At 42.8% G+C, this 22,785-nt stretch overlaps 4 protein-coding genes across 6 annotated transcripts; 1 reads left to right on the forward strand and 3 right to left on the reverse strand.

The window, feature by feature from the left end:
* Nucleotides 1-434: 434 nt before the first annotated feature.
* Nucleotides 435-2,942, reverse strand: mitd1 (MIT, microtubule interacting and transport, domain containing 1). The gene is made up of 7 exons (XM_079170357.1): nt 2,683-2,942; nt 2,491-2,592; nt 2,186-2,322; nt 1,339-1,425; nt 1,111-1,223; nt 943-1,003; nt 435-857 (listed from the first exon to the last, which is right to left on the reverse strand). The coding sequence occupies exons 1-7, from the start codon at nt 2,825-2,827 to the stop codon at nt 762-764; spliced, it is 741 nt and encodes a 246-aa protein (XP_079026483.1). The 5' UTR covers nt 2,828-2,942; the 3' UTR covers nt 435-761.
* Nucleotides 2,943-3,210: 268 nt separating this feature from the next.
* On the forward strand, nt 3,211-5,786 carry mrpl30 (mitochondrial ribosomal protein L30). The gene is made up of 5 exons (XM_079170766.1): nt 3,211-3,513; nt 4,189-4,275; nt 4,437-4,583; nt 4,934-5,007; nt 5,197-5,786. The coding sequence occupies exons 1-5, from the start codon at nt 3,472-3,474 to the stop codon at nt 5,327-5,329; spliced, it is 483 nt and encodes a 160-aa protein (XP_079026892.1). The 5' UTR covers nt 3,211-3,471; the 3' UTR covers nt 5,330-5,786.
* A 102-nt stretch (nt 5,787-5,888) lies between these two features.
* txndc9 (thioredoxin domain containing 9) lies at nt 5,889-9,533 on the reverse strand. Its single transcript, XM_079170765.1, has 5 exons — nt 9,490-9,533; nt 8,705-8,912; nt 8,174-8,292; nt 7,453-7,707; nt 5,889-7,353 (listed from the first exon to the last, which is right to left on the reverse strand). Exons 2-5 carry the CDS (start codon nt 8,876-8,878, stop codon nt 7,233-7,235), a joined length of 669 nt encoding a protein of 222 aa, XP_079026891.1. The 5' UTR covers nt 8,879-8,912; nt 9,490-9,533; the 3' UTR covers nt 5,889-7,232.
* Nucleotides 9,534-10,144: 611 nt separating this feature from the next.
* rev1 (REV1 DNA directed polymerase) lies at nt 10,145-20,775 on the reverse strand. Of its 3 annotated transcripts, XM_079169551.1 has the most exons (22): nt 20,511-20,775; nt 19,949-20,024; nt 18,978-19,110; nt 18,249-18,417; nt 17,631-18,155; nt 16,662-17,503; nt 16,075-16,173; nt 15,771-15,887; nt 15,510-15,636; nt 15,292-15,420; nt 15,036-15,190; nt 14,827-14,946; nt 14,507-14,727; nt 14,213-14,385; nt 13,859-14,088; nt 13,620-13,768; nt 13,266-13,532; nt 12,897-12,996; nt 12,578-12,786; nt 12,338-12,476; nt 12,144-12,246; nt 10,145-12,039 (listed from the first exon to the last, which is right to left on the reverse strand). In XM_079169551.1, exons 2-22 carry the CDS (start codon nt 20,012-20,014, stop codon nt 11,928-11,930), a joined length of 4,185 nt encoding a protein of 1,394 aa, XP_079025677.1. In that variant the 5' UTR covers nt 20,015-20,024; nt 20,511-20,775; the 3' UTR covers nt 10,145-11,927. The 3 variants fall into 3 exon arrangements, with proteins under 3 accessions (XP_079025677.1, XP_079025676.1, XP_079025675.1); XM_079169550.1 differs by having other exon boundaries at nt 12,578-12,783; nt 13,620-14,088; XM_079169549.1 differs by having other exon boundaries at nt 13,620-14,088.
* Between the last annotated feature and the right edge of the window lie 2,010 nt (nt 20,776-22,785).

Here is a 22,785-nt window from a genome sequence, read left to right on the forward strand (position 1 = left end):
TCTGACGAAGACCATGTGATATGGTCAAAAGCTCCGGCGCAGTCAAATAAATAGGCATTGACTTGAGATTCTTTTTTTAAACTAGAAATAGTAGTTTGACTAAAAGAACTTTGCACAAGGTTGACGTTCTCATAATTATATAACCCAATCTAAATAAACTATTACAACTGAATAATCTGCTGCAGTGTATTTGGTATCTTTACATTCCAAGACAGACTTTATTGAGTTAAATATAGTTTTAATGTTACACAGTTGCTAATCCTGTAAGACTCCCTTTTGTTATCATATTTGTATATGTATTAAATGTTTTTGAATAGCATACTTTAAATGTAAGACACTAAATATAAAGTAATTGGATGAGATCATTTCATGGTCAAAATTAAATAATAAAATACAGAGACATTTTATGGTATAATAAAAGCACTTCAAACATCAACATTTTATGTTTTATTATATTTGTCCACCAGATGGCGGTATGACATCTTAAAAGCATACATCAATAGAAAAGTTAAAAAAAGGCATAAAACTCTTATGAAAGAAAGTTTTAAAAAAGCCTCTTTTGCAAAACTTTGTTCACCAGTGTGACAAAAAGCATATTATAAACCTGATCAAATGTGCTCAGTTACACAGTTGTTATAAGGCCGATCACGTGCATGTGTATGTTAAGGCAAATCCCAAAACACAGCAGATGTGTCCGTGCGTTTTGAGGCAGGTAAGTACATTACGATGGGAAAAAAAAAAAAAATCAAGCTTTATGAATCTCATAGTGTTTTTGTGTGTTTGGTGTGAAAAATGTCTACGTTGGTCTCGTGGCACTGCCTGAGGTCATAGTCACAATATCCAATAGAGAATCGGCCCTGGAAGATAAAAGTGAGACACAGACATTCAGCACCCCAGTCCGGACAATGGCAGCAACAGAAAAGGATTACTATCGAGTCTCACCGTAGGTCTCTTGAAGTAATCCAGCCCTCTTCCTATCTTTATGATCCAACCATTGTCAAACCTAACAAAAAATAAATACAACAAACTGAAGCAAGAATTTCTTTCAAGAAAAGATACCACCATTTGAAAACAATTGCTCTAAGTCTCTCACTCGTATGTCAGCTGTACCTGATCTCCCTGTCATGTATCGTGGAGGAGTACTGCAGATCCAGAGTCACTCCCTGAGCACTCAGACTCTCTTTCAGCTCGGCCAGAGCGCCGCTCTGCTGGCCGCTGGCCGCCTGCAGGATGAGACGAAACGGCAGTGAAGCAAACGGCACCAAACAGAGAAGAAGAGACCGCTATGGCTGCCATTCAATCGCCACATAATGTCAGCTCATTAGTTAAACAACCTACTTCATCCTGTGAAGTGAGGAGATGGATCTTTGTCACCTTGCAGGACGCTTTCAGCAGCATCTCACTGAACCGCAGGAAGTTGTACAACTGTAGTGGAGAGAATGGGGAGGCAGTATGGTACAGTTTTATGTTGAGATTACACTTTAGACATGAATACAAAAATACTAAGTGCTTTGTGTTTTGTAAAATGTTCAACATTAAGGCATTAAACTTCAATTCAAATGTTCAGTGTGTTGTGGGATGCAGGATAACTAACTTTCAGAGTTCACTCCAGGTTTACTATAAACTAACTAAACCTACTTAAATTAATTTGAATAAACACAACCAATGAATTCTCATTAACAGAATGAAATTGTGCATTATTGAGCATGACTGACAACTAAATCAGTCACAATTCAATCAATTAATCATTAAAGTTGTTTATCTGTAACAAATACCATATACAAGTTAACAATTTGAGGATATTACTTTTGTAACCCGATTAAACATTATCTAAATTAGGAATATGCAACATTTAGAATGAATTAATGATTGTCTTACAAATATATTTGACCATATTAACATCTCAAGATACCGTAATAAAGCACAGCCCACCTTAAGACCCTCGTGTCTGTCAATAGTGTGTATTAGTAGTGCATATTCTCATTTACCCAAACAAACAAGTAATCATAGTACCAATTTCCACAGAGTGACACTGGAGCTCATGGGGCCGCGATCCAGCTTTGTACTAATACAGTACTGTAACTAAAAAGATAATTGAGGGACTGATTGATAATAAAATAATCAGTGGTTGCAGCCCTTGAACAAAGATTTAAAAAATAAATAAATATTGATGAAAACTTCATACTTGGTGCGTGTGCCGTATGTAAGGGTCTTGTACCCAGACTTCTGTGAGCAAACTGCTCATGTAAGGCTTGAACAGAACCTCGTAGCTGTAACCAGTAGCATCCTCTGCTATTCTAATCTGCTCGTGGTACTTCCCATCTGACAGGAGAGGGAAGAAATAGAAGTTAGAGGAGGCACAGACAGCAACTGGCAACAATAAAAATCCCCTTTGTTTGTCATATATTCCTAAATAAACGTATGTTAGGCCGGTTAATGCCAGTGGCCCACTTTGTTTGTTATTCAGCCTTTAGTGGTTGTATTGTTTACCTTCTTTCATCTGGTTCACGTGCACTTTGATCTGCTCTGCTCGGTCCATGTAGCCCTTTATCTTCACCCGGAAGTGGCCTCTCTTTGAGTCATCTTTCACAGCTGCTGGCAAGAGACGGGAACAATAACACATGGGGGCTCGTGTCTTCATCGTGCTGCCTCTAACTGTGTACTTTTATAACATAACGTTACCTTTCAACACGTCCATAAGCAGCTGGATGCCTTCCTGGTAGCAGACCAGAGACTCCTGGAAGCGGCCGCTGTGGTCCAGCTCCACCGCCCGCTTCAGAACGGAGATGGCGGACGTCTCCATCCCCGCCACGTGATTTTGTGTCATATTTCTGTCTGTCCTCCGTCTTCTCAAGAGCTTCTAGAAAACCGACAGGGTGGTCATGCTTCTCTACTGTCAGGAGAGACGCTGAAAGAAGCGCTACCAGCTTCCTACTTGACAGCTACACAGGTGCGCCACAAAAATAGTTCCCGCAGAAACTCAATGGTGGAACTCTGTATGGAATAATGGTCCACGACGGGTGCAGTTTTGACAGAAACCATACAAATAAAGCAAATATATTTTAATCACATCTTATATTATATAAATAGCACATTCTACCCTTAATAAAATCTCAAACATTGTTCAAAAATAGCTCCGGGAACCCTTATTAGGGGAATATTTGCCATATCGGCGTGGTTTCGATGCAACTCCTGAACGCTTCCGGTGTAGATACACGGAGGGGGACGACGCTGCCATGATTCTAACGTTTGTCTGTTTGCGGTTGTATTTCAGCTCTTGAATTAATATTATTCGTGTACATTTGGTGAATATGATGTTAATGTATTTGCGGTTGTGTTTTTATTCATAACGTTTGGTCCACGCGCTTATTTGGCAGTAGCAGGGCTGCACGTTGACGGTAACCTTGGCGTGCATGACTAGTTTTTTTGTAACTGGTGCCTGTTTTTGGTGAACCTACCGAATAGTACAACATGTCAGGTGTCTGTCGCGGTTTGAGCTCTCTACCTGTCAAGGTAAGAACACCTCTCGGTATGTTTGATGTTTCAAACTGTTCAGCACTCACAGACTCATATAACTCGTATATATATATACCCCTCAATGTCGATACTGTGAAGGTATTTTCTATTGAAAAGTGAGAATGAACTGCCTTTCTTCGTCTTGAATTGGGTGATATTAATATTAATTAATTAATATTGTTCAATGTATTTTCCAACTCCAGCCTCCAAAACGTGCAGTAATATATGGTCAGACCTGTTGGAAAAAAAAATGCTTTGAAAAAATTAATTAATTGTACCTGACAAATTAAAGTACTTATTTATTTTGTTTCATAGTGTTGCAAAAATGATCCTCAAAATGAACTAATATTATAATAATTAACTGCCAATATATTAAAGAGATAGCAATCACAGTAAAAACATGACGGTTTAATCTCATCTCTTTTTTTTTTGTTGACACTTGGAGACAAACACTGAAATGCAGACAGAACATGAAAGATTAAATTCAGGAGAGACTACCCTATGTCACGGGGTCTATCAAATGTTTATTGTCTCGTGTCAAACCACTCCAACCCTAGAGAGACTGTATTGGTGTGCTCCTGTATCAGGAAACAAATCTGCCTTTCAGCCTATGCTATACTACATCTCATTGCTTGTCGTTTTGTCTCGTCACTGTTTGATGTTCGTTTACAGATCCTGACAGAAGCGTCACTTTTGTCACCTTGCCCGTGGTTCGTGCCGGCACGCAGCAAATTCACCAAAGCGAGAATCCCAAAAGAGGTAAGAATATCAAGTCAGAAGCCCCGGGTTCCCTGTATGCCAAGAAGTGACACCAAATGTATTAAATTGCTAATTTGTTCTGCGCATCTAAAGGATTAAAGCATCACTTTCTCAGCTGTCAATGTTTAAAGGCTCTGTGTGTGTTTTTTTTTTCTTCACAGCTGTTTGCAGAGAGATCAAAAGAACATGAGCGATATGGAGGAGATCCAGACCAACCTCACAAACTGCATATAGTGACACGAGTCAAAAGTGTGATGCGAAGACCGTATTGGGAGAAAGAGATGGTGAAACACCTCGGTCTTGGAAAGGTACGGCTTCTGTTTAGTCGGTAACATAAAATAAATGTTTTGGAGAACACAAGACCTAAGAGATTTGAGAAATGTACGATACTGACATTTATTTCTGAGGACTACCCACGCATAAAATAGGTTGTGTTTGGTTCTTCTTATACCTACGACATAAGCATGAATTAGCACCTCATTAAGCGTTATACACAGTGTGTGTTAACATTGCCTTGTAGACTGAAGAAAACACTTTCATTAAGATGGATGATCTCTAAGAATGTAGAGGCACAAAGAACATTCATTAAAACATGTTTTAGAGGCAAAATTCAATTTGTAACTTGTAACGCTCTCTGTTCTCTTTGTCATGTATTTAGGCACATACACCCGTCATTCACAAAAATACACCTGCAGTCAATAGCCAACTGAAGTTCGTCAAGCACCTTGTAAGGTAAGATGAACGTAACATGTCAGCCTAAAGCTATGAAGCTCAAGTCTCTGCTAATCATTAAAGCGTCTGATGACGCAACAGATGTAGATTGTTTTTTTAGAACATGTGATAAATAACTATTAAAGCTACTTGTCTGGACCTTTTTAAAGAGGCCGTTCGTCTAATTATCATCTGTCCTGGTTAATTCAGGATCCAGCCGCTGAGGACGCCCTATGGACTCCCTGCTGAACAGGACATGGGTGACACCTACATTAACAGCAAAGGAGAGCTGATTGTTCGTCGCCTCCTCCAACCTGCAGACCCCAAGGCTCTTGAATCTTAGCTCCACATTCATAGTTAAGTTCATAAATATCATTATAAAACCATAGCTCCCTGTTGTGGTTCCAATACAATGAGAAATAAAGTTGTTTGTTTTGAATGGGTTCTGGATTTACTCAATAAGTGTCCATTAAATAACTTATCGGTCATATTGTATATGATTTTGACCTGAAATGTCTTGCTTTGAAGCTGCCCCAATGTTTACTATTTTTTGCAATATGTAAATAAGAAATCAAACTTTACTGTTTTTACTCAATGGAAATGGTGCAATCAATGTTAAATTACTTTTTGTTTTCTGAAATGTTTCACCACGAATAGATCTATTTCTAGCTGTTAGAAGCTCCTCAGTTTGCTTTGTGTAATGCATTGTAGAAGAAGAAAAAAATTATTTGGTGCCGTTTCAGTTGGTGTGTATGGGCTGTTTTAGATTTGACAAATGCACCCGTTAACAGGTCATTCATATTTATTTCAGCCATCTATGATCTGAGCTCTGCTCTGAATAATTGAAGACACCCTAACCCACATTAAGAGAGTACCGGCCCGAACGTGTTTTTTAAGGAGGGGTCTAACAAAGTAACAGTATTGTTGCATTATGGAAATACAGGATCCATTGTTTTCATCCATGTTACCAACTAAAACAAGATGCTGCGACATCCAATTTTTTTTATCCTATACAGAATTTCAAGAACAAATTTTAAAATTCCTTTTGTATTTTTTTATTAAGTCAAACTGTTGCTACAAGTAAAAATGAAGTTTGACGCTGAAAGATGATCTCGGCTGTCATGCCTCATGGTTTCTGTTTTAATATCACTCACATGATGAAAAGGAAAAACATAAAGTACAGAACGACCTAAATGATCATTCAAGACAAAGGTTCACGGCTTTGGTCAAAGAGACATAATCAACAACAAAGCTGAGCGCTGGTTGATAGATGATTGGTTCAGTGAAGTTCTCTTGTTCTTGACGTGCATGGCAACATGGCAGACAATTCACTCAACAAGGCTGAAACCAAAAGGTTTTATAAATAGGGAAGGGTATCGCAAGGATTTTATCGATACTGCTTATTGGTTCTCTTATGTTATATTTCAATGCCAACAACAAATGTAAATTTGAGAACATTCCTAAAGAGAGGGAGTACATTTGGAGTTGAGAGCCTCGGTCATCTCCCCACAGCAGAGAAACTATTGTTAAGGTGTGTTGGCTGGAGTCGTAGTGGGACTAGCAGCTTCAAAATAACTAAGAACACCACACAGCTGCTCCCCTCATTATGAACCATGTATCAAACAACTCAAGCTACACAGAGACTTACTGGTTGTTACATAAATCCCGTGGACTCCTCTGAGAAGCGGTGCAGGCCTTTAACAAACTTATAACAGCCCTGTGACACTCGTTCACCCTCTCCTGTGTCATCTTCGCTAACGTTACCTGCAGTGGTCGAGGATGGGCGGCTGCTCCACAAACAGTAGAGCGCTGAGCATTTCTGCAGATTGATGTTCTGCTTGTTGGCCAAATGTTTTGATAGATTGCTGGCGTTTCCTCCCTTACTCGTGAGGGAGTTATTGCATTTGTGCATTTGCACACTGTACTGAGTCGGTTTGTGTGTGTGTGTGTGTGTGTCAGAGTAAAGCACGACTCCGCCCCTCGTGCAAAGACACAGAAGAGGTTTGCAACGGTCGATACTACCGTCTTATCGGTTCCCGTTTAGAACCGGGTATCGGGATGCATCCCTATTTATAAAACAAATTGATTTGAGATACTGTAAATTAAAATGTTTTTAATTTAATTAATGGGTAAGTCACTGCGAGAAAGGGGGAAGAAAAATCTTAAGTGGGCTGTCTGCTAAACTTTTTTTTTTTTTTTAAATGAGGTAGCCCGGAGAGAGAAAACAAGACAAAGATAGGTGCATTTTAGTCATCTCCAGAATCAGAATCAGAGTCGTTAGCTCGCCCTCTGATGCTTTTCTTCTCCACCTTTGTGAACTTTGTTCCCGACCTCGATGCCATTGTAGGAGGCTCCATCAGGTTACCACTAGAACAGGAAAGAAAAGACGTTTTCATCAGCTCATTGCTGTGATTCTGTAGCTATGATGCCTGAAAGGTGACGGTGGGAGTCTACTGCACGCCTCACCTGTAGTTAATAACATCTGCACAGCCGAGTCTCCATTCAAGCATCTCTGTGGGAAACTCGTCTGTGTTTCCCAGGTCAGAGAAGCCAACCACGTAGTCCTTTGTTTTTCCGTCTAAAAGCAAGACCAGCGTCGGAATAATCTTGATCCGCAGCTTCTCTGTCAGAAACGGGGCCTTGTCCACGTTCAGTTTGATGAATTTGGTCTCAAGATGCTTCTTTGCCAAGATGGCCAAGTGTTTGTCGAGGATCTTGCATCTGTATGTCGGGGACCGAGGACAGAATGACAAGTTCAGCAATCAAATGACAAAGTACTCAATGAACTAAAAGCTGAGTGCTGGTGAGGTACGGTGCCGACTCCTGGATGGAAAATGCTTTTGCATTCTCAAAAGTGACTAAATTGGGATCTGCAACTAAAGATTTACATTACAGAAGTCACCACAACGAAAGGTGGCATCTTAAAATCGCATGTTTTGTTCGGCAAAATGTTAAAACCCCCAAAATGTAACTTAAAAACAGAGGCACACTTCCTGTTTGAGAAGCAGAAACTAGTGAATGTTTTGACATTTTTAATTGACTAAAAGGATTCATTGATTATCAGTACTGTTGCAGTCAAGTCAGGTTAATTCCATTTATATAACCCAATATCACAAATTGTGCAGCATACTACACCCTGGTACACCTGTCACTCTGTCACTATGATCCATAAATACAAAGGACTTACCTGAAGGTGGAATTTCTGTAGAAGTGGACAACAACATTCTTGCTGTCTTTGACCTCGCCGAAAAAGTCTTTCTCACTTGAGATTTCTCTGTACTCTCCATGGCCTTGAGACAGCCACTCCTTAAAAAGAAGAGAACTAGGGTGACTAGCAGAACAATGAAACTGGCTTTTATATTCTGGCACAATATTTTAAAAAAACATGACGTCCCTTTTGTTGGCTGATCTGGGATGTGTGTCAAAACTATTTTCCCATGAAAGATCCACAAAGATCCTGATGTATAGACAAAGTCCAGAGCAAGTCTGTAAATCACCCCAGGCTTCCGACAATATTATCATCACTTCCAATAAGGCCACATATCATTGAGTTGTATATAATTTAAACAGTGTCATTAATATATTTTGCAGTGGTTGCTGATGTTGTGGTATAAATGTTGCACTTGATGTAACAAGAGCATTCATTTTATGGTCCAGATAATTTGATTTGCTTCAGACACAGACTATAAAAACAGTTAAAAGAAAACATCCCACATACCTGCTTCTGTTTCTGGGCTTTTTTAAGTGCATCTAACCGCTTCTCCTTCAGTCTTTCCAAATCATCTTCATCCATTTCATTCAGTTTGCTCAGCTGTGCATCCACCTTCTCCTCCACCAGCTTGGCCGACTGCTCCAGGACCTTTGCTAAGATGTCCATTGATTGGCTGGCCATGGCTGCCTGCTCAAAGTGAAATGATCTCTGGATTCTGAGGGTAAAGGACAGATAATATAAACCGAAACAAGACGTTAGATAACACAGAAGTTAACGAGGACTTGCGTGAATTACCAAGTGTGTACGTAACGTTCCTGTCAAGTCATCGACAAAACCGTTAACACTACGCAGAAAGAAGTCAGACGGAGCTGCGCAGTAGACAAAAAGCCATGGTAACGTCAGGCCACACCTTCTTTTAGCCAATTGTTAGCTAGCATTAGACTAGCTGCGGTTATGGTTGTCTAATTATCTGTTCGACATTCACCTTTAACCGTCCTGTGCATTTAATTATTACACACCAGTGAATTGAGTAACGTAGCGAGCTTAAGTGCTAATTCCCGCCAGCCAACAAGGAACAATCTAACGTTAGCTAGACAACACCATGTTAGCCTGGTAAGCTAGCTGACGTTAGCCATGCGAGTTTCATAGATGTTAACAGTCGCACGGACAAAGATAAACACTTGACTAACGTGAATGTGTGAGATGATGAACTTAACGTTAAATTGTGTGTTGTGTTAAAATGAAATATGGTTAATTCACAACCACGCTGCCTTAAGTTAAGGGTTAGTTACCTGATGGAGCTCGTCGACACTTCAGTTCGTGCGCGAAATGCAAACAATCGCTGCGTATGAAACGTCACTGCAGGCCCGCTGTGACGTCAAACTACATCCGGTCATTTCTTAAATTATTACTATTATCTGCAAAAAGCTATATTTAAATGAAAACTATCCTTTATGGCTTTACGGTCTGTCTTTTTAATTTACAGCTCAAACACAACTATGGCCTGTATATTGAAATCTTTTTTTATATAAAATAAAATCTTGCAAACCGTGAAAAAAAGAAAATGACGGATACTTGAAACCACAGTTTGTTCATTGGCACAAACATGCACGACTTTAGAATATGTTTGCAATATTTTAGTCTTGCAAGCATACTGCAAACACAATCAGAATGAGAAAAAAGGTGAAATAAATATTGAAGTTTTGTATACTACTGTATTGAGCTCCTCACCGTCAGATCAGGGACAGTGTAGATGAAGATGAACAGCCTTGATCTTTCAAGACTAGACATTCATCACTATTTCTAGTTTGTAAAGTACCAGTAGATAAAAAGCTATTTCCCCCTTCAAGGATTATTTTCAGAACCAGCGCGATATTGATTTAAAGCCCTTCTTCTACTATACAGGCTGTGACTTTAAACAATGACAAAGACAAATAAAATAATACATAGTTTACAGTTTATTACCAAGATTTAGAAAACTTACAAACAAGTTCACAGCTTCGGGTCTTCAGGCACAAGCCAGTGTATAGAAGACAAGACTGGCCAATTTTAACGTCTGGAGAGATATGACGGGTGAAGAGAAGCAAACATCTTGGAAGTGACTGAAGACTTGCAGATTCTGAATTACATTCATGTCGACAAGTTAAAAACAATGACTGATGACCAAAATGATTGATTTGGTTTGCATATAGGGGACACTGCTTTAAACAAACGTTTCCACCACACACGCGATGTCTTGGATGGTGAGATCACAAGCCAGCCAGCCAGCCGCATCTGCTGAGTATTACTTATCACCGATCATAAGAGTTAACGCCACAGAAGTACAATGACGTCGCCACAAGACGTAAAAATGTCTCCAATGTATGAAGTACACAAGTACATACGTTGAGTTATAAAATAAGGTCACCTATTCCTCTGCAAATCCAGAATTATTTCAATTTTCAGATTTGTAAAACAGGTAACTAGGCTGGAAACACACTAGAAAAGATTTACTCCAGATACAAAGGCTGTATGAAATGTTACAATATCTTGAAGGGACGTCTCACTTGCTAATGAAAAAAAAAGAAAAGAACTGCATAGGCTACTTATCGATTGCCATAACCCCTGTCAACATCCTCCCATGTCAGAGTGCTACGAAGAATCAACAGTTAACCTCACAGGAAGAGCTTTGGCCAGCTTCAGATTTCCGTGTTGGAACACCTACAAACAATTTAAAGAGTGAGAAGATTTTACAATTCAAAGACAAGTTACTAAGAAGTCACTACATGTAAACAATACAAGAGGTACACCCTCCACTTACATCTTTTCTTTTAAAACTTTTAACAAGCGTCTTTAAAAACATTATTTACATACTATAATAACAAGGTTTGGCACTTTGACAAAAAGAAAAAAAGATACTACTGTATGCAGCAGACCATTTCAGATGGTTAGATAGTTCACAGGTCAGTACAAGTGGCATTAAGCTCCAAAGAAATGTTGATGAAAAATAATATATTTTATTCCTACAATTTCTGGTATGAGAAAGTCTGATGTCTCAGGAGTGCTACAACACAAAAAACTAAATTCTAAAAAGGTGCTTTACGTTTAAACATGATTGTGTTTATCACAGTCATTATTTGAAAACTAGACTGATTCAACTTCATAAATGGAAAACAAAAACTCAAAATGTGCCTGTGTAACATTATTTAAACCGTAGGAACACATACAGTAGGAGGAGTCAACTGCTAGTTCAGATGGAAAACGCTCATCAGGACGGAAATTTAAAATCCTGTAAAGGCATGTCTTGTTTAAGAAAAAGTTCGGCACTGCCTGCAAAAATCCTTATATAAAATGTCACGTGTATTTAGAAAAAGAACCCCAAATGAAAAATTATGAATTTGCAAAAAAAAAGCTACGATTATCACTGTTCTGAGTTTTGGTGAGTAGATCCTAAGTACAATTTCGGCTTTTCAGTTTGTGTCACTTGTCCCTTAAAAGAGCAAGTACAGGAAAATAATGAACTGTACACACTCAAATACTGTCATGGCTCATGTAACACTTTCTCATATTATGTGTGAAGTCATCAATGTGCGTCTCATTCTCAGGAGGCCACTGAGGACCTGAAGTTCAGAAGGAGGAGAGCCATCATTCAGACGTCGCACTTTGTATTGCAGATGACCTTGCGAGAGTGGCAAAACGAGAGTGGTTGTTGGAACGGTATCACGCAGTGAAAGCCGTACTCCCTCCTCCTTCATGCCACCTTCAGGGTGCTACCGTAAGCCTGCTGCACGACCACCTGCACGTTGTCTAGGATGAAGTCGAACGCCATACTCCAAACAGACTCCACCGACTGCTGCATGAGCCTGCAGAGAGGAGATCAAAAGGTGACATAAGAAATGAATGAAAGCAAAAAAAAAAAAAAAAGAGGGGGATGTAGAGGAATGGAGCAGGTTTAACGGTTCAGTACCTTTTCATATATTTTATAATCAAATCCAACTTCTCCAGATCCTTATCCTCAATTAGATCAGTGCAGTATTTCACCACCTGCAGGATGTCCTCCTCCATCGGGTCTAACAAACAGTAACAGGTGATTAAATATGCATAACAACATAACTAACCGCGCGAGTAGGCGCTATGACGGAGCGGTTCTTCACCGTGTACCTGTTATGGTGGTGACCCATTCCCGCAGAAGTGTTTTGATGTCGGTCAAGTCATAGGCTCCGGCCAACACTGGAGCAGGGCGGGGGATGAATCTGGACAGAGACTCTGGGATGTCTGGTTTTGAGGTTGAGGTTTCAGCCTGGGAAGGGAAATCCGGTGTGAGCCGGACAGATTACAAAGAAATTCTCTATCGTCACATTCTGCCACCATCTTCACGCGTGAAACTGTCCACTGGCTCACCTTTAATATGTTCATCGGTTCTCGGGATTTTATAGGAGGTGGCAGCGTTTTGCCGGGGCTGTTCGTCGCGTGACGCCTCTTCAGAGGGGAAGGACCTTTTTTAACAGGGCTCACCGCATTCTTTCTCTTGTAGCGCCGCTTCACTCGACCAATGCCGACTCCGAGTCCTGACTGCTTTAGCTGCAGCAGTGGATTCATCTGCTCCACTGCTGGGATATCAAGAGGAAAAACCACGAGATAAAGAGAATATGCGTGCTGACAATAGCAGAAAAAAAGAAAAGAAAAACTGGTTCCTAACAAAGTCACCGGGGGGGCTTACGTATATTTTCCTGAGGCTGGACATTTGTTAAGCGGTTGTAGGCAGACTTCAGCTCGGCCTGGAGCTCTTTGGGGAGGGCAGCAAAGACGTCTGGATCAACCTGCGGTCAGAAAGCCGAGGGACTAAGTGAAAATGAACACCTAGTCACAATCAATGAAAACAGCTTTAGATAAATGGGTACAACTATGCACAATCGAAGAACAGCTTTTGCCCTTCCAATAAAAAAAAAAGATGGTGCCTCTTAAGGATTACACGTATTGATATTTTTAACATGCGCCGTAATAAGTGCTCACATTTCTAGGTGACAACTTGGCCTTCTGACACAATTTCATTGACGAAAGGCAGAATCTGAAACGGTTGCTTCCCTACCTGTGAGAAGTTTGGTAGCTCCAGTACAATTCCCGGACTGTCTGGCTGGTTTGGGATCTGTAGAAGCAACGTGCCAACGGGTGGAGCGTACAGTGCAGGGCCGGGGGCGGCAGGACGAGACTTCAGAGAGGGAGGCTGCGGAAGAGGAGCAGAGGGCTGCGGACTGGGTGACTCGCGGTTACTTGGCCTCCCATCGCGATCGGTCCACGACCGCTCCACTTGTTCTCTCAGCTCGGCAGGCAACGCCTCCAACACAGAACGATCCACCTTGGGTACCACGAAGACACACAAGATGCTGAAAACGTTCAGCTGTTGTTTAAAATCACAAATCAGACATCTTCTTCACGTCCTTACCTGTGAAGGGGAGGGGATCTCAATACTGAAGTTGAGACGTGCTCGTGAATGTTTCGGAGTTTGTCTGCGTGCCCGCTGGTCTCTGCTTGTGCCTGGGACCGGCTCGGGAGAGGACAGAGGACGTGGTGGAGCGGAGACAGACGATGGGCCTGTGGTTGAGGAAACGCCGTCCCGATGTGTGTTATTGTCAGCAGACGACGACAAAGTCATAAACTGAAACGCAAAGACTTTCCACAAACCTCTGTTGCTGGATCTCGCACTTAATCCCCGGCCTAGCAACATCTCTTTGATGGAGCGAGCCCCGGGGCCCGCGGAGCCCTGAGGGACGGAGTGGTGTCCGTCAAGGAGCTGAACCTGGATGCCGACTCCTCTCATGTCCTGAACCTGCAACTTCATGGCATGGAGCAGCTTGATGACGGCAGCGGCAATCAGCTGACCACTGTCGGTGGACTGAGCGAGCATCACAGTCCTGACAGAAAAAGGGGAGACGGATAAAAATGAGTCTAAAAAGAGAGACAGTGACACGAATAGGCAATGGAGGGACGACATTATCAACCATCTGTAACACCCACAGATGAAGACCCCTTTCTTACTTGGCGAGGTTGTCACATATGCCATGACCGCCGTATTTGGCCGATTCCAGTGGCGCTCCGACCTTACGAACCATGACCTTAAGGGTAACTCTGCGCCCCCGCAGCCCTGCTTCTTGTAAACGCTTCTGCACCTCCATGGACAAGTTAGTCAGGAAAGACTCTGCCTCATCAACCTAGTCAACATATGTAAGGGGGGGGGGGGGGGACGACAAGAGGGTTAGCGAGAGAGGGGCGGAAAACGCAAAGAAGACAAGAAAGAGCAGGTGCGACGGGGAGGAAGGAAGTAGGCCGAACCCCAGTGAAGCGAATGTTGTAGTTCATCTCAGCTGAGACGGACTTCCTTTCCTTCTCGTAGCGGACGGGCCGGTCGTCCAGGCCTCTGCAGAAGCGGAACAGGGTTTGTCCGGTCCGGGGTCCAAACTTCTTTTGCAGCTGAGACAGAGACACCTGCTGGAGGTCCCCGCATGACCTCACACCCATTGCAGCAAGTTTTCTGCCCATAACAGGCCCAACACCTCGACAAAGGAAAGGACAAGTCATCAAATATTTACCACACAAGAAAGCTGAGAGACTGCAGAGCGGAGGACATGAACAGCAGGTGGTGCTGTAGCTACCTGGTAAGCTGGTCACTGGCAGCTCCCTGATGAAATCATCCACTTCTTCAGACTTTAGGAGGTGTTGCCCATCTGGCTTGGCCTTACGGGTGGCAAGCCGAGCCAACAGGATGTTGGACCCTGAACAGATGAGCGGTCAGTTTGGGTCGTTTTTTTTAAAATAGGAACGCCGTCTTGATGGATTTTTCATAAGACAAACATAAACTCACCCATGCCCACTGAAGCACAGCATCCCGTCTTCTCCTCGATGTCTGCTCTGATCGCACCGGCCAGATCTTCTGGGTTGATGCTCAACTCAGCGAGCAGAGCAGAACCGTCGATCAACACTTCATCACAGCTCAGAGCTTCGATGTCATGGGTGTAACTGCAAAAGAACATCGAAATGAGAAGGTGAGCTTGAGGTCATTTCGGCACGTAAACGACGGTGAAGTGAGTGAAACGTCGACCCGGGGAAGTTGTTCTTACCCCGCCAGAGTCTCATACATGGTGAGGGCCACGTCTTTATAGGCCTCAAAATCATATGCGACGGACTGCAGCGAGGGACACAGCTGTTTAGCTTTGCCAAAAAACATCCCGTTCCTCACACCCGCCTGCCTGTGAGAGACAAACCGAATCCGGTTGAGTACAAAATACACATATGCTGCTTAATATAAAATCCCCATGAGTGTGTGTTTATATCTCACCTGGCTTCATAACTGCAGGAAGCAATCTCCGCCATTGAGAGAGTAGCCACATCCTGCACCACTCCGTTAGCATGGGAGTCAGGACTCTCTTGTGAAGGAGATCTGTCTAGATCCTCATCTGCTGCATCTGAGAGGCAGAACAAGCGTGCAACAATAAAAGTAAGACAAGCACAGGGACACATAGGAGACACACTGAGCCAGGGCCGTGAAAATAAAGGTCCGCATGCTCCATGACAAAGAGGTTAGGTATGAAGATCTCACCAGGTCTAGGATGAGTGTATTTCCTCTGGTAGTACTGCAGCTCCATCTGAGGTTGGGCCCCGGGCCTCAGGGGGACTCTCTCCCGTCCACGGTTACTGGTCACAGCCACAGGCTTCCCTGCAAGACGACCATGAACTAGATGTATGAGACTATTCTATATATATATATATATATATATATATATATATATATATATATATATATATATATATATATAGCCGGTGCCTGTGTTACATATGAACACGTTTCACGGGCAGCACGATATTTTAAAAACAGAAGAGAAAAAAACAAACAGCCGCCTCACCTTTGAGCTCCGGTCTGTGTCGGATCCCCACGGACACAAAGAAACAGTCCATGTCCACGTGAAGAATACAAGACTTGACACTTGCAGGTGCCGACGTACCTGACCGCACAAATAAATGCATACCGGGTCGTCAGAGGGAAGTTTTCTCCACGTCACAGAAAGACGTGAACGCAACATCGAGCGACGCCACCAGCATCCCCACAAACCCAGTTTAACGGGAAGGGGCGACATAATGCGACACAAATACGGTGGCTATGTCTTAATAAGCAGGCACAGATAGAAATATCTGAGCTCACAAGAGAGAACATTGTGTCCACCTTTTAGAACTTGAACCTCTTGCACTGGTTTGCTCATTCACTTTGATACACCCCGTTTCTTAAAAGACGTTTTTAGCATTTTGCCTTTGGAGAGCAACGGGAGACATTTTGAAAATGAGAGATGGGTAGGACATGCAGCTAATGGCTGAATTTAAAACTGGTTAAAGTGTCAGTTGTGCCATGACAACCGATTACAACCGTCGTTAATAAAATAATAAACACAGCCTGGATTTTACAGGGGAAAGCAACAGTGGCCCTTCCCTTACTTACCTCGACTGTCCGTAGAGTGCGGGGCCACAGATTTCCTCAGCCTGTCTTTCCCAGGAAAGGAGCCCCCCCCCACTGCTTTGCGCTTGCCGTGCAGTTCGTTGACGTACTCGGAGAAGCAGGACCTCCACGTGGAGATCTGATGTAAACGGGAGTGAGAGTAGTACTCAGAGATCAAACCGCCCGTCTGAGCCAGCAGCTGCGCTGAAGACTTAGACGGCGACGACGCCGCCTTTTCGGCGGGACGGTCGGCTTTGGCCGCTACGTTGGGTGCGTTTAAAGAAGCGGGGTCAGATGAAAAGGCATTGTGGTGACTTCCGTTCAGGCGAACGGGAGTGTGTGAAAGAGAGCGAGACGCGGGGGAAGGGGGAGTCTTATCGGGATGTGAACCGACTTGATGGGGTGGCTGGAGCTGTTTTGGGAGTAGGTGGCTTTCTGTGCCAGTGGCCTCCTGGTAGGTCGGTGGTGGGGGTTTAGGTCTCTGCTCGTTGGCTCCGTGGGAATTGGGTTGCTTCAGTAAGACGGGAGACGGGTCTGATTGCTTCGGAGGACTGTGAGGGAACTCGTAAGGGTCCGGTTTGGTCTGAAACTGTCCTGGAGGACTCTGAGGTTTGTCATCCGGACTCTTGACTCTGCACTGAGGCAGTTCCTTCTCAACAGAAGGGTCGTCAGTAACAGGGGGCCGGTCCTCTGGCTTTAAGGCACCATTAACAAGGTGAGTGTGTCCATTTGTCAGATGTGCTTCCTTCACCACCTGCGGGAAAGGATCACCTTTGCCACACTCTTGCATTTCATTCATTTTTGAATGGCTGATCAATTCCAATGAGGTCTGAAGTAATCCGTTTCTGTGAGATTAAAAGAGATTTCTTATTTAATAACAATGTATGGAACAAGATCCAATTGTGTGCACAAAACTCTAGAATCTCACATTTAAGTAAAAAAAAAAAATTGTAAAAAATTTAGCATACTCACATTTTTAAATCTACTTCCTTGTAGCCGCTCCGGGCAGCGTTGCACGAAGAGTTGCTCTGAGGTTGCGGTTGGCTAGCTCTCTGCTGCTGGAGATCAGTATGAGGTGTTTGAGGAGTAGACTGTGGGGGCTTTGTGGGGCTTGGGTTAGACAGCGGGCTCCTGTGTCTGGGGTCTGCATTGAGGAAAGCTGATGGTAAGTGACTTGGCTGGGGGTTAATGAAGCGGACAGCAGCGCTTTGCTGGATGGACTGAGGTTGGATGTTGCCTTGGTAAAGATGACTGTGGCTGGCGTTGGGGATGGAGTTGTTCTGGCGGCTGGATGAGGACTCCTCGTGGTTGGGCACGGAGTGCTGAATGCCGCGCTGGGGCAGATGAAGCTTTTGATGGACGCCCGGCAGAAGCAGCCCATGGCTGGGTCCGGCAATCTCTGACGTCTGGCGCAGAGTCACGCCAGGGAACAGTGGGCCTTTCTGTTTAGTGTACAGCTGGAACTGTTGGTAAGGCAGGAGGTGCCCAGCCTTGATACTGTTTCAAACAAATGACAAAGTAAACAGAGATTCCCCGCTAATATCTTTACAATATAGAAATAGATGAGCGAGGCATGCCCACTAAACACACCTGTCAGTGATCCACTGTGGCCTGACGACCTTTTCCCCTTTGAGCTCCTTAATTTTGTTGTTGGGCAAGTTATTGGCGATGATGTGGGTGGTGTTGGAGCGAGAGTAGTACACGTGGAAGCGGCCGCCATGCAGCATCATCAATCTGCGCAGCTCATCTGCACTTGGCTCTAATCACAAAGAGGAAAACAATTAAACAGTAAACCAAAAATGAAATCATAATGTCTGTTAACTGGGAATCCACACAAGACAAAAGTCCTACTTATAGATCTGCCCAAAACATCACAACCACAGGAAACATATACAGGAGTAAGAAATAGTGCCAGTTATCGCACAAGAAAAACATTTACATTTTTTTTAAAGTTAACATTAGATTCTTTGCTCTTTAGACCTTTTTGGTGTTACCCAAATTATGAGGTGATCTTTATGACCATAAGAATGAACATTAACATATTCTTAAAAGCATTAAAAACTAATTTGCGCATTAAAATGAGGTTCTGTGGCTCTGAGTTTATCAAATACATAAAAAAATAAAAATTATATTTCAGGAGAGGGGAAAGAAACACGGGTCAAATCACAAAGAAAAGATTGTCCTCTGGGACATTCTTGGAGAACATCTGCATTGCCCTTCTGTTCTTGCAGCTGGTAAGGACGATGAAATCGCGACGAGAAGAGAGACAAACGAGTGATGTGTAACAAAAGATATGGCGGTACCGTTGCATAGCTTTACCTGTGTATCCATTGACATAGATGGAGACTCCACTAAACATGTGCGAGTATGAACCGTCCTTCTGTTTCTCTCTGGGGGCATCGAGATTAAACTGCTCGTCCAGCTTAGAAACTTTGGCAGCCATATAGCCTCCCTACAACCAAGGAGAGACAGTTAGGACATCGTTCATAACAAGTGTGCCTGCAGAATCACAGACAATCTGAAATGGGATGATGAAGTTACTTTTTGTGGTTTACATAACAAACCCCCCCAAAAATGCATGGTTGGTCACGAAACGTCATATATACACAATACATATATAAAGTCTTGATATGCTGATAGGAAAAGGCCTTTAACTATATCAAGATACAGGTGTGTAACTACTATTTTAATTATATGTATAAATAATAGACTTTACACATAAGTACTGTGTGCATTTTACCTATTTTCCTGTGAACACACCCTAGCAATGTATATAACATTCAAATAAGGGCACTTATATGTTGCTTTAAAGATTGCAGATTAAACAATACTTTAGGCGCTATTGTTTCTCCATAGTTACACCGATACTAGAGATTGTATAAAGCACTTACTGCCTGGCCTCTATGGTGATACTACTGTTAATATGGTATGTTCTATGTATGCATGTATGTATGCATGTATGTGGCTATTTGCAGCTCTCACAGTTGTGTTAAAGCTCTGCCTGGCAGTGTATCCTTTACCTAATTAGACAGTGACTTGTGATCTGCTTCGGGCTCATAGCCGTTATAATGAAATTGCAGGGGGTGAAGAACAACAGGGCTGTTCAACTCCAGTTCCACAGTGATATTGTGACGCTCACTATGCACAAACCATGTGCCTTTTACTCCACTGCATTTTTTTTTAATTCTCAATATAACCAGCTGTGAGTGGGAATGTCCTCATGCTGATGATGAGTTAATCCTGCCTTAAAGTTGTTGATGATGACGACATGACCGGGTGACAATACTCACCCTTTCAGCCCAACCATTGTCACCACCGGCATTGGCTCTCTTCTTTGCCCACCCATCTCGACTCATACTGAGCTACCTGAAAGCAGCACAAGAGGAGTCAATAACTGTGTCCAGGGAAGACCAGAATGTACTCAGTTTGGTGTTAATTTTATTTAGTTGAAGTTATTTTAAAAAACAGCCTAGGAGGAGACTTCGTGTCCAAGGGCATGCCCGGGCGGCTCCTCTGTGTTTGACAGGTAGGTTACAACAGAGCCCCATGTGGCACTTTGGGCACATTTTCTCCATGTAAGCAGCTAACAGTAAGTTAGCTTAGCCACGATGTGCTAGTTGATCGTACATGTCGCTGCGCCACGATCATGTCAATCCAAGCAAGCGAAAAATAAAATAAAATACGAGTACAAGTGTGTTTGACTGCACTCGCCTACAGTGCTGGTATAACAGCTAACGCAGCCAAACAATAGAGAAGGTAACGTTAGCAGACTGAGTAACTTCACGCGTTGATCGCGGGTATAAACAAACAAACAGCACTGAGTGGTAGTTCACTAATAGAAGTCCCGTTTACCTTGTTCTCCTGTCAGACTGGGTGGTTCGCCACAGACTTCTCCCTGCAGACAGTGGCCAACACGAGCGTTGAGTGCGCACTGATTACGAGGTGAGACCAAAAAAGCAAAGCGAAATGAAAATCCTCCAGACAGCAAGCGTTAGCTCGACTCCTCAACCTGGACTTTGCAACTAAGAGAACTCCTGTCGGTGGACTGAGATGCCCCTATTTTGTCTTGCTGCCACGCCATGTCTCTCCAACGTTTATGCTCTCCCTCCCGGTCCTTTTGCTCTCCATTTCTGCCGCCTGAGCTCGTTGCTTTCCCTTTCCTCAGTGGGAGTCAATGCGAGAAGGTGACGTAAAGTCATTCCGGAGATGTCTTTTCAAAATAAAACATTTGACAATGAGTGGAATGTTGGGAGTTTGGGTGGGGAGCAAATTAACTAAACAGTGTGTTATTTTGTCACGCCACACACATATATACTATATAACTTATATACTGTAGGCAATAGTCCAAAGTAAATGTATACGTATATGTAAGTTCATACGACATTACTTAACTAACTACTCAGTCAGTGAGGACTGAACGCTATTGAACCAGCACATAGCTCGCATACAGATAACCAGTAACGAAAAAGAGGTATTTAACTTTAATTCGTTGTGAATAATTAAATTATTGCTGACAAATTATTCAGTCATAAAGATTTCAACAAAAAAAAAACCTGTATTTTATTTTCAAAAACGAAATACGCTCAACTTCCGGTGTTCTTGTAGCTTTCCGTAGTTGCATTGCAATGCTGCCACTGTGCGGGTACCCGGGAGCATGTCACCTGAATTGACAGTAGAAAATAGCCCTTAGCTTTGTACAGTTTTTAAACCGCCCGCTCTGATATTTTCCACATAAATATGTATACTCTTTGGGCTCCACATGATCACAAGAACCGTTGGTGTAACGTAGTTTGATATAGAAGCGGTTGTCGCCTTCTGACAGATAGTTCACCTTTTAAAATGTGTCTCCGTGGCTTAAATCAGGAGGGTTTGTGTTCACAAGCTGCCCACGCCGCCTGCTTTTCCTGCGGCAGACAGTCGATCACAAAAAAACAAAAACAATCTAAGCTGGGTTTTTTGTGTGTTTGTACTGTCTGGCTCCGAGCACGGTTGTCCTCAGATGCCCCGGCACACAAGCACAAACGGGCCGTGACGCAGCGGCACGTGCAGATTGAACGAGTCGAGGCAGCGTCACGGCAGCGCGTGAACACGGTGGTCCGCTCCGCGCGAGCTCACGTTGAGGCAATAACAACTATACAGTCTGAGAAAAGCATCGTGTCAGCAGCTCTATATGGATGGAGTGAAATAAGGTCAGGCGGACACAATGAGTCGCCTATAGAGCAAAGTGTGTTTTTGTCTCATGCATTTAGTTTTAAATCAGTGCCTGATTTGATTTGGATAAAGAGACACGTGATCTATTTGCTTTAATTGATCATGTAAGGCAACAATGGCAGGTTTTAAATACTCTTAACAAGAGCATTGATTTACTGACGTCAAATGTAAGTGACCTACTTAAATGTACATAACAGTCCCCTTCAAGTGATAGCGGAATGAAGCAGGTCATAATCCAGGGAAAGAACATTAAGGTAGTTTGCAACAAATCCCATTTCCCAGAATCAAAAGCACCAGGATGCTCTGACCCGAGGCTTGTTGTGTCCTCAAGAGCTCCCTTATTGGTTGTTCTCTGTTGCTATGGCACCAGACATCGGATGCTGAAGTTACATGCGCGACTTCTGTGTCGGTGCAGCAGGAAGTATAGTAGCAGAGATGGAGAGTCAGGGAGTGATTGGTGGTTGTGTGTAGAGAGACAAGGAGATCTCTGCCTAACTGGACCAAACAAGTCTGACTCACCCATGCCTGTAGTGTGTGTCAGTACCTGAAAGAAAGACAAAGAAATAACCCTGAACCTTCAAACGAGGAGCAAACTATATTATTAAACAAATACGAAGGAGTTAAACACGTAATCCGGGCTAAAAGTTACACAGTTGCAGCTGAAAGATGCAGGAAAAATATATATAGAGTCTATGATTCTTAGAGAATAAAAGTTACTTCGTTCACAGGGTTATTTAACCTTAAAGTTACCTCAGTAACCCCAAACCTTGCTTTGTAGTACCGGGTGCAAGCTGCTACAGTATAACCAGATTCTGATAACATACAACGTTCAGTAATGTTAGGAATATAACGTTATGGGAACGTTAGTATTATAACTTTCTGAGAAAGTAAAACAATTACAAAATCCTGTTAACAT

The sequence above is a fragment of the Pholis gunnellus genome (assembly GCF_910591455.1).
Source record: "Pholis gunnellus genome assembly, chromosome: 12".
NCBI lineage: Eukaryota > Metazoa > Chordata > Actinopteri > Perciformes > Pholidae > Pholis > Pholis gunnellus.

Excerpts from the sequence above, each read along its gene's own strand:
- mitd1 (XM_079170357.1), bottom strand. The coding sequence starts at position 2,827 with ATGACACAAAATCACGTGGCGGGGATGGAGACGTCCGCCATCTCCGTT. Across the intron at positions 1,426-2,185 it reads ACATACGGCACACGCACCAA|TTGTACAACTTCCTGCGGTT; the intron begins GTATGAAGTTTT and ends TCTCCACTACAG. Across the intron at positions 858-942 it reads ATTACTTCAAGAGACCTACG|GGCCGATTCTCTATTGGATA; the intron begins GTGAGACTCGAT and ends TTTATCTTCCAG.
- txndc9 (XM_079170765.1), bottom strand. The coding sequence starts at position 8,878 with ATGGCCAGCCAATCAATGGACATCTTAGCAAAGGTCCTGGAGCAGTCG. Across the intron at positions 7,708-8,173 it reads TACAGAAATTCCACCTTCAG|ATGCAAGATCCTCGACAAAC; the intron begins GTAAGTCCTTTG and ends CCCGACATACAG. Across the intron at positions 7,354-7,452 it reads GCAGATGTTATTAACTACAG|TGGTAACCTGATGGAGCCTC; the intron begins GTGAGGCGTGCA and ends TTCCTGTTCTAG.
- mrpl30 (XM_079170766.1), top strand. The coding sequence starts at position 3,472 with ATGTCAGGTGTCTGTCGCGGTTTGAGCTCTCTACCTGTCAAG. Across the intron at positions 3,514-4,188 it reads TGAGCTCTCTACCTGTCAAG|ATCCTGACAGAAGCGTCACT; the intron begins GTAAGAACACCT and ends GTTCGTTTACAG. Across the intron at positions 5,008-5,196 it reads TTCGTCAAGCACCTTGTAAG|GATCCAGCCGCTGAGGACGC; the intron begins GTAAGATGAACG and ends TGGTTAATTCAG.
- rev1 (XM_079169549.1), bottom strand. The coding sequence starts at position 20,014 with ATGAGTCGAGATGGGTGGGCAAAGAAGAGAGCCAATGCCGGTGGTGAC. Across the intron at positions 14,386-14,506 it reads ACAACATTCGCTTCACTGGG|GTTGATGAGGCAGAGTCTTT; the intron begins GTTCGGCCTACT and ends TATGTTGACTAG. Across the intron at positions 12,040-12,143 it reads ATTATAAAATATATGAAAAG|GCTCATGCAGCAGTCGGTGG; the intron begins GTACTGAACCGT and ends TCCTCTCTGCAG.